A 10,594-nucleotide genomic window follows, 5' to 3' on the forward strand; every position below is an offset into this window, starting at 1 on the left:
GGGTAATTAATTTTCAGAAAATCTGATTGTCTGTGACTGAAATGTAATGGTAGCATGAGAGGCTCAATCTGGAGCTATTAAGATGACTGGTTACATCTCGGTTGACAAGAAATAGAACATTTTACATGCTAAATGGACTAATTGTAACACTCATCAGTGGGTTTGACTGATCTCGACCCAGGAGGTAAACGCTGACTCTGGGCACATTTTCCCATGGAAGAATGCAAATTGAATTGGCCACTGTTCCCAGCCCAGGAGCAAAAGCAATCTGTGCATCGCAGTCACTACTACTTCCACAAAAAGACAAAAAGAGCCTTTAATGTGAACTAGCTCACATCAAATGGCACTATACACCAGCCTCTGAAAGTGAACTAGAAATGGTTTAACCTCTAAGCAATCTAACACAAGGTCACCACAAAAAAAAAAAAAAAAAAAAAATCTAGAACAGAGGAAGAGTGACATTTAAAGGCATTAAGAAGACAGTTTAAGTGAAAAGCTTGCTGCCTACCATCTGTTTGAAAACCTCTGACCTCTGTAATTTCATGCCGTTCCACTTTCCTTTCTGACAAGTTTCTGACTAGGAAAGCTTTGCAAATGAGGCCCACTTTGACCCACTTACTGTACTGATTCAGTATGAGAAGGAAAGGCCTTTCCTGATAGGACAAATTTCATTATGTTAAGACTATCCTAAATAGCTGGATGAGTTCAGATTCCTTTTAATTAAGTATTGATTTTAAAAGCAAATAGCACCTTCCATTGCCTGGCTTTCTCCTGCTAATCTATACTTGATTTCTGTTTATTTGCCTTTGAAAACACCAGTAGAATGGAACAATATATTACCAAAAATCAGCTGAAGCTTGCTGTCATTATATTTCAGTGGCTTCTCAGCCGCTGGACAAGGCCACATCCACTCAGTAATTTATCACTGTACACTGCCATGCCACTGATGTGGTCATTTAGGGATTTGATTCTTTGCATATTCCTCTGAGACACAAATGCCACAGCAGCCAGAAGTAGGTAGGAGTATCTTATTATGTGAAGACATTTTGACAAGCAGACTGTTTGGCCGTTATCTTCAGGATATAGGAGGGGTCTGGGATCACTAATGACAACCTTGTCCCTTCCTTTAGTGATGCCCCATTAGTAGCCAACAAAGCCGCCTAGAGCTTTCAATACAACATCAAATACGTTTTATTCCTTAATAACTATCTGACACACTGCTCCCTGCAAAGGTACTTTAAGTCCTTAGCTCATCTCATTTAATGGTAACAGGTCTGGAAAAGACTGTACGAGCCAGGCTGAGTTTGAGAGACCGCTGGATGGACAGGGAGAGGAGAAATCAATTATCCTGACGGTTAAAGCCCCCTCCTCCACTCTCACTCTCAGACATGTCTTGCATCCTGCCTTCATGTGCCAGCTGGGGAAGAGAGGGAAAGAAAGTAAAGCCCACAGAGGGTTTCTGACTAGTGACTACCTCCGGATCATGTGCCTGTAAGTGTGAAATTGATGCCATGGTTGACTGGCGCACCTGCGTGGATTCAAGTTTCTCAAGAATCTGAAATTATGCCAAATAAAAGTCTGTCACAAGGGGAAGCAGACGTTTTAATAAGTTATTAAACTATGAAAAAATAACTACATGTCTTTACAAAGATCTGTTCCGCTTCAGTAAAGACTCTTATTCAGTTGTAGTTCATTTTCCTACTGTAGATCCAAAATATTTTAAGCTACTCAATTAGTCAACAAGTTTGGATCAACACTGATCAAAGGCCAGCTGTCCCTGAACCACTGGCATGATGTTGTTTTACCAATCATCCAGAAGGCGTTTATGTAAACACCACTGTGATCCTTCTCAATGACATTAACCACACAAGGCCGCAAAGTCAGAATATATGAGTCTTAGTTTTGCAAGGAGGAGAGCAATTTAGCGACAGCAGTGATCTGCGATGCTATAAGGGGTTTGTGCCAAAGGTAGTGTTTGTTGTCAGTAAAGCTCACAAGCTGTGGGGGCAGTGAGAGTTTAAAGTTAGCACACCAACTGTCACCTGTTGAGGGGAAACACACCACCCACTCACACACCTGTGTTTCTATTTAAATGCAAATAGGAAGTATCCAGACAAGAAGTAATGCAGTAACTCTGACATTTTATTTTTGCAGAAAGACAATGGCTCACCGGAGGATCAAAGAGGTACGATATATCTCTACATAAAGAACAATCGGAATGTTTTTACCACACATTCAAAATGGAAATATTTCCAGATCAGTTTCTAAAACCTGTTCCTTTGTTCACTGACAATCTCACATTAAAAACTTATAAAAAGTGGAAATCCTGATGCCAAAAATAACCTACTGCTCTTTGGAATGTTACATGTATAACGTATAGTGAACAGCATTTCTAACAGGACATAATTCCAGTATTATCAAATGATATAAAATCACATTTTAGCAAAAGTACAGAATTAAATACAGTGCATGTCATCATCCCCGAGAATTTTACAAACAGGCCATTTTAATGAAGACCAGGTTTTCACATTTAAAAAAAAAGGCACTGAGCTTTTATGTATTCTGTAACTGTACAGCAGAACTGACGTGTCCGTATTACACGGTTTTACGACTGGAACAGATCACAGATGGCCAGGTGTGTTTTAGACACAGACAAGGCTGGGTAAAGAGGGTCAGTAAACTTGTGCTCATAGGAATGCATTAGTACTAGACTGCCCCCTGGTGTCACATTGAAGAACGATAAAATACCCTCTTCAAAGTCAAGGAAGACTCCCACCCTCTGCAGCCTGTCCGCTTCCACAGGAACTGACACTTTGTTATGCAGAGCTTCCACCTTCTTTTTGTCACAGGCCAGGCACCAGGAGTACGTGTTGAAGCCCAAGCGGGAGTTGTCCTTTTGGCCCTTCCTCTCTATCTGTCCCTCGCACAGCCCCACCTTCCAACGGCCTTCGTCCACAGACACACTCACCTCCCAGTACCAGCGGCTCCGCTCCAGGGCACAGGAGGCCAGGACTTGTGGGAAGGAGCTGAAGCGAGCATCATGGTCTGGGTAGAACTGCGGAGTCTCGCTGTAGGTCACCCTCCTGTTGCTCTCAGACAGCTGCAGCTTGGAATGGGCTGTATCAGCATCCAAACAGGGGACAGTGCCATCTGTACACAAGAAGGGAAATTAAAGAATAAGAATTTTTAATTCAGAAAATTAAGATGAATTGAATATTGCACCTTTGGCCCAAAAGGATGAATTTCTTCCTTTGGTTTAATTAGATATGATTCCCCAGAAAGTGGAAAATAAACTGGTACTGGTATTAAAAAAAACAAACAAAAACAAAACACAAACACAAACACAAACAAAACAAAACAAAACAAAACAAAACAAAACAAAACAAAACAAAACAAAACAATACATGTGTCTCACAGAGCAGTCTGTAGAGGTCCCTGTCTTTGCCTGGCACAGTGATGATGACTGTGTCCAACCGCCTTTCAGTCCACCTCTGCAAACACTGCAGCCGGGGCCGATCCACTTCCTCTGCAGCCTGGAACTGCTCCACGTAGTTTCCCATGTCACTAGTCCTGGAAACAAGGGCAGAGAATTTAAGGAACCTAGACCCAGTAAAGTTGGACATACGTAGTTTCACAGAGGCAAAAAAACAGAAACAAAGTAAGTGGACAGCAACACTTGTTGCCCTGTAATGGGCAAATACAACACAATAAAGAAGACAATTATTAATTTTTTATATATATATATATATATATATATGTATATATATATATATATATATATGTATATATATATATATATATATATATATATATATATATATATATATATATATATATATATATATATATATATATATATATATATATATATATAGATGAGCAGTAGTAGTTACTTAGAAACTACAGAAACTACTCACATTACACATCTACCACAACTGACTGCAGCTGTTTTAGTAATAAGCCTGTCAGTGTAAAGTTTCTTTGATTTCTTTGGCAGGTAAGAAGTTTAAAAAAAATCACTTACAGTTGGGCTATTTTGCTGTACTCCTGTGGGAAAGAGGAAGAGGACGTTTTCTTTGGGTTAGTTTTCATAAATCGACAGTATACAAACAGTGTATACACAGGTTTTTTTTTAAATTCTCCTAACACTAAACTCACCATAATGAAAGCCTGGTCCTGAACGCATCTGTCTCCCTTGGTATCAGCCAGCCCTTCCAGGGTGTGGAGGCCTTGCTGGATGGATAGCAGGGAGTTTTGGAGATGGCCGAGTTTCTCCTCTAGTCCACCCAGAACTCTGCTCTCCTCCTTCATCACACACTGTAGAGCTGATTGCTCCTCCTGCTCCAGGGCCTCTCTGATGGCTCCGTACTGCTGCTGCACCCCTTCTCGTGCCTCACTTAAAACAACCTGGACAGACGAAATATAAATCAGAGTCATATAATGTTATATTTTTCCTCATTTGTTATTGTATTTAAAGGACTATCAATCATTATCTTACAACACAACCAACAAAAGATTAACATAACGATGAAGTAAGAGGCAACAATGGAGTGAGCCGCCATGCAAACCTAGGTCCTTGCAACAAGGTAAACATACTGACATTTTTAGACAGACTACACTGAATGGTCACACCAGAAGCCCAAATGGAAGCAGAGCAGATGAGATCCATTGTCATCTGGGACAATCTTTCCACTGTTCTACTCTGGTCTATGACTGGTTTCATCAGCCTCCACTATTTTCATTACATCACCTCCCGAAAAGAAGAAGATCCCGCACACTGTTCTTGCTCAGAATTATGTTTTATTGAGGACACTAATTCAGCGCTTTTGACGAATACAAAATGCAAGAGCAGTCTTCTTTTTCTTTTTTCCAAGACTGAAGTGACACTTTCCAACACAACTGCATCTGAGACAGTTGGATAGATGGATGTACGAATATCTCCCCTGAAAAAAATTGACTCCAATACCTCCTACCATACTCTCCCTTCCTTAAACCCCATTCAAGAGTGTTCTTCAGCATGACAGTGGAAGGTTTACAATCTGCAGCCCCATGTCGTATACCCTTCATTAAAGCCATGAAGAGCTGTAATCCAGTTGATGCAGGGTTTGAGATTTTGCTCAGTGGTTATGGCTATGTTTTTTTTTTTAAATGTTCTGTTCTGATTTTAAGTGTAACACACCACCTTTGGAAATGCATGGATGTATTGACTAATTTTACAATGTGGAGAAAAAATATTTTCATTTCAATATGATGCAAAAGCTTCATGAAACATGCAGAGCCTACACACCTGTAATAATCAAATATCACCTTGTGACAAAGTGAGAATAAATCTCATTGTGTATCACAATTACAATTGCATCTTTAAATAAACGGTATACATGTATTAATTAGAGAGAATTGGAGAATGAATTCTCTTACTCTGAAGGTCTCCTTCTTCTGTCCAAGTTCAGTCAATCTGTTCTTCACTTGCTGTTCAGCCTCCTGCAGTTGTTTGATCTCTTCTTTCAGGTTCCCCTGTGCAGAAAACAAACAAATTTATTGCTGTGACTGGGTTAGGTGTAGCTCTCTAACTTCAACCACAACTTCTTTGTACCTCCAGTATGTATGGTTCTATAATTCACCACTCACCCTGAGCTCTCTCTCTGCCTCCCGGATGCTGATGCAGGCATGGTCGCGGTGGGAGCCTATGACGGTACACACCGTGCAGACACACACGCCACACTGCCGACAGTAGATTCTGTTTATCTCATGGTGCTCCTGGCACCTCCAGGGAGAAATGTCCTCCACAGGAGGAACCAGGGTGTGATTCTGAAATACAGGGGAGTCCAGGTGGGGGCGCAGGTGCTCTGTGCACATGGAAGCTCCGCACACCAGGCAGGTCTTCACAGCAGACTGACACCCAGTTTTAGGGCAATAATGGCAGGGAACAGGGCTGGTATTTTTCTTCTCCAGCCCTGAAAAGATACCACCACGACCTGAGGCTCCTGAAGCAGCAGCAGGGTGTTTGGTGAACAACGGATATGGCCTGACATGATGCGCAGGAGAATTATCTTTACCTGGGGCTGAGACCCCAGGAGAGGAACCAGAGTTAGCAGGTGAGGCAGGTGTCTTTGGTGATGCATGAATTCCTGTCTCTTGTGTATCTTTCATGGGGGGTGAAAGAGGAGGGGAATCACATATATCTACTTCATTGGAGCTGTCAGAGTCATCCAACATGACAACGTCTTCTGATTTATGCTGATTCTGCTTGTTTGAGGCATCTTGTGGCACATCACTTGCAGGTACTGCCTTGTTGTTAGACTTGTCACTGGAGGAAGTGCCATCACCACTCTCCGACTGTGTAGATTCTGGTTGCTCCGCTTTCTTGGATGTCTCCAAACCAGTTGACTGCCCAGGTTTATCTGAGAAGGAAGTGGTGGGAGTCTCAGCGTCACTGGATCGCTCACAGGGAGATTCCACAGTTGATCGCTTTGTGTCAGGTTGCTCTGGTGCAGGGGTGCTGGCCTTTCTCTTCCCCAGGAGTTGGCTGGTGAGTGAGGGCCTCCTCAGGATTGAGTCAAATCTGTTTTGTTCATTGTTACTGGATGTGGCTAAAAAAAACAATAAATAAATAAATAAACACAGTTGATTTAACACTTTTACAGAAGTGCTTCACATAAATTCTGACAAGCTGCCTATTGACCAACACAACTGCACGAAACTTTTACTCCCCATTGAGCTGTTCCACTTTATGCAATTCAAGCAGTGATTATGCTGCTTGCTCGCACTTGTGTGAGTTATTATTTTCCCTGTATGTTCACTTAGAGGCCTGCCATGACTGGATTAATGTAACTGCTAGTGAAAGAGTAGTTTTATTGATGACATTTGACAAAGACAATTATATAAAGTGGAAATAGGCAAAGTCTTGAAAATCATGATGATTTAGGCTAAACACAGGAAAACTTAATAACACACCATAACGTAGTTAGACTTTTACCCTCACTGACTATTTGCTTAGGAAAACAAACTTTGGTCTCAAAACAACGGTTAGATTAAGCCTCTGACTCGTGTCAGTGTAAACAAACATAGAACAATACTACTTTTCAATCGCACAAGAGCTAATGATATTTTAAATACATTTTTGAAGCACTTGGGTATTTTCACTTCTATTTCACTACATTTCAAAAAGAAATACTGTGTTACGTTGAAAAAAAAGATTAAACAGGTTTTCCTGAAAATATTGTCTGTAGTTGATTGTTGTAGTCGCTTCTGTGATGTCTATGCAATGTTAGCAGTTCCAGCAGAGAGTAAAGTATATAGGGCTGCAACTACTAATTGTTCATGATTCATTATCAATAAATCTAGGTTAATCAATTATTCATTTTGTTTATAAAATGTCAGAAAATCATGAAAAATGCCAGTTATAATTTATATTAAGATGTGCTTGCTTAGTTTGTCTGATCAACAGTCCAAAACCCAGAGATATTCGGTTTATTGTCATGCTTCTCATATGTTTAGCATTTTACTTTGAAATTTTGATTATGAAATTTGATTATGAAAATAATTGTAATTTTCTATTAATCAGCCAATGTACTCACTGACTAATTGTTGCAGCTCTACAGTAAAGTAATAAAAACTATCACAACTCAACTACAACAGTAAAATGCAGCTTACACAGTAGTGAATTAGTATTAAGAATATATTAACATCAACAATAAAAATAATAACGATAATAATACATAAGTCGCAGGCGCCATTTTTCTGCAAATGCAGCACTTGTGATTCCTTAAATACAAGTTTACTGAAACTACCTTTGTACTTTTTCTCAAGTTGGATGCTTAATAATGAACTTTAACCTGTAGTTCAGTGTTTTTACGTTAATGCAGTGGCACTTTCAGGTAAGTAAAGAATCTAAGTATGTCTTCCACCACTTCGTAAAACCTTAAGGAGGTGAAACGTGTTTTGAGGTGAGGAAATGTGTTCAATATTCATTAGGGTGGCGAAAAGTAGCTAAAGAACTACTTGAGCTAGCATAGGTATCAAACACAGCGTTAGCCTGCTCGGCTTTGACCTGCCGGAAGACGGCTACTGTTAGTTACACAAGCTGATTTAAACTGACTTCTAATCAATAAACTACACTTCTTTTCTTTTTATCGTGCCGGTTACAAGCCCGACGTTAACCCTGTTTTTAGTGTACCTGCAGTGGTGCGAGGCTGAGCCCGTCGACTCGGGGTTGTCGGCCGTATGAAGCTGCGATCGAACGGCAGAGTCTGGTACACGGTTTTACACCTCCACTCCGGACAATGGTACGGCCCGTCCGGGTTAACGCTCCACAAGTCTCCGATACACCGTTGGCAGAATCGGTGTTTGCACTTTAGAGTAACGGGCTCCCGGGTCAGGTCGTTGCACAGGGGACACCTCGCCGGAGTGTCCAACGACGCTCCCATTTTGTTGTCGCCTGACGTTTAGTTTCTGTTTCTGCGATGATAGGCAGCAGAGGCGGAGCTACACGTTTGAATCCCGCTCCCCCCCCCCCCCCCCAAGGTCCAAGCCTTAAAGGTACAGTCCGCGGATTTTCTGAGCGTTAGAGGAAATATTTATAGCATTTATATTATTACAGGTAAAACTCATGAATTCAACATTTTACTTAAGTAAAAGTATAAAAGTATCAAAATGTAAAATAAAAGTAATCAGACTGATAGCTAGAGAGATAGATAGATGTACTTTATTGATCCTAAATTGGGAAATTCTTGTATTATAGCAGCCTATGAGGAAAATAAAATGCAAAGAGTGACAAAATAAAATAAAATAAAATATAAAATATCAGTAAAATAAAGTATCAAGTGTATTCATTATAACATATGAGTAGCATTTGAATGTAGCTGTGGCTGGGACTATTTTTTAAACTATTGACTGTTGCTGTTAAGTAATTTCAAGCTCTTTACACACTCATTGTGCATCCCCACAGGTAGTTTCACTTATTTCACCTGATTGGATTCCTCTCAGGACTGTGTGAGCATGGACACACTGGACATGCTGGTGAACTTTTGATCCTCTCTGCCAGTCATATTGTTATCCACTCATCATTCTGTCATGAGTTTGTTCTAAGGAACCTAAACTTACGAATCACGGTTTAAAACTGAATTACTTAACTGTTTCTTCCATAAGAGAACCAATAATCACCAATTAACCTACCAATGAAATCTCAGATCAAAATACTGCAATCATTTGATGCACTCACTCATTGAGCTGCAATGCGATTAAACAAAAGGAAGTTGCTCCATTTCCCACCCTCTTGATAGCTGATAGTACTCCCAGTAAGACAATGAACCACACACAAACAATCAGCCAAAACCAGTTCTGGACAAACCAAGGGCTGATTTGGAAAGCTGACAATAATGAGTGCTATGAATCATAGCAATAAGCTTTTCCACTATTCTTTTCTATTCTATTCTAAGTCTTCTGAGGCACAAACACATGTTGTTGCTATTATGCCTTAAAGCGCCAGATGGGAACAATAATGGTCGAAAGTGTTATGATTCTTATTTTCTCTCATGTTTCTCTCACACCATTCTTTTCTGTATTGTGGTCTAAACATGTGACTTGGATTTAAAAGGTTATTGTGACTTGTGAGTGAGAAGTTAATCTCATAATCTCATAGCAGTTTTACTTCTGTTACTTGCTACTTTGCTTTATGCAGTCAGTTTTGGGCAGCCTGCTTTTAAATTTTGTGTCGATCGAGGGAAACTGTGAGGGAGTCTCTGTAAAAGTGCAAACATCCCCAGTAACTGTGCCAATTTATGTCCCTTTACAACTGTCTTCTTGACCGTTTTACAACAAACTAAACTCATAACTGTCCCATAATGTCCCAGCAGCCATGGCTGACTTTAATGTAGTACTCCAATACTTTAGTGTACATTCATAAAGTTGAGACTTGCAAGCTACAGATTTTAAGAATGACGGGTCAGAATTGCAACAGAAGCAGCAGTGTCCTGACTTTCAAGTTCTTAGTATGAGTCAAACTTCAAACACACCCGATCCTACATTACCCATGATGCTACTCAACGTGGTCTTTCATTTAATGCTCCCTGACTGGTATATGCCTGCATCTTTCAAACCCCACGTCGAGTTTGAGTTTGCCGTGCAGAATTTCTGCTGACCTTTATCAGACTTGACAGAGCACCCTCCACAGCCTCAGACGACATTATTATACAACTGCATCTACACCTTTAACAAATAATAACTTTTGTCAAAATGAACAAAAAAAATCACAACAGTGTTTTACAGTGAAAACCTTTATTAAGTGTTCATATATTCTTAAAGGAATCTCTTTATTTGCTGTTAAGTTAACCTCCTTCTCCACATTTGCTAATTGTTTGGTATCTATAGAATATCTATTTACATAAGAACATATCCACAGGTGAGGCTGGGACAGGCCTTACTAATCCGTCATCACTAGAGTTCAATCCTCAAGCACACCTGTCACTTTTCACAATATTCCAACTCCATTATGTTACCCTGTATGTCCCAACAAAACAAAGGGAGCCAAAGAGAGAGACAGAAAGAGAAAAAGACCAAGACAGACAGATTTAGCTACGCAACAGGACAATTGTGT

At 40.2% G+C, this 10,594-nt stretch overlaps 1 protein-coding gene across 1 annotated transcript; it reads right to left on the reverse strand.

Annotated features, from left to right (window-relative positions):
• Positions 1–2,124: 2,124 nt before the first annotated feature.
• Positions 2,125–8,447, reverse strand: si:dkey-29p10.4 (E3 ubiquitin/ISG15 ligase TRIM25). The gene is made up of 7 exons (XM_041039151.1): positions 8,177–8,447; positions 5,629–6,590; positions 5,419–5,514; positions 4,159–4,407; positions 4,025–4,047; positions 3,416–3,570; positions 2,125–3,150 (listed from the first exon to the last, which is right to left on the reverse strand). Exons 1-7 carry the CDS (start codon positions 8,424–8,426, stop codon positions 2,606–2,608), a joined length of 2,280 nt encoding a protein of 759 aa, XP_040895085.1. The 5' UTR covers positions 8,427–8,447; the 3' UTR covers positions 2,125–2,605.
• Positions 8,448–10,594: the final 2,147 nt, after the last annotated feature.

The sequence above is a fragment of the Toxotes jaculatrix genome, chromosome 5, assembly GCF_017976425.1.
Source record: "Toxotes jaculatrix isolate fToxJac2 chromosome 5, fToxJac2.pri, whole genome shotgun sequence".
Classification (NCBI taxonomy): Eukaryota; Metazoa; Chordata; class Actinopteri; family Toxotidae; genus Toxotes; species Toxotes jaculatrix.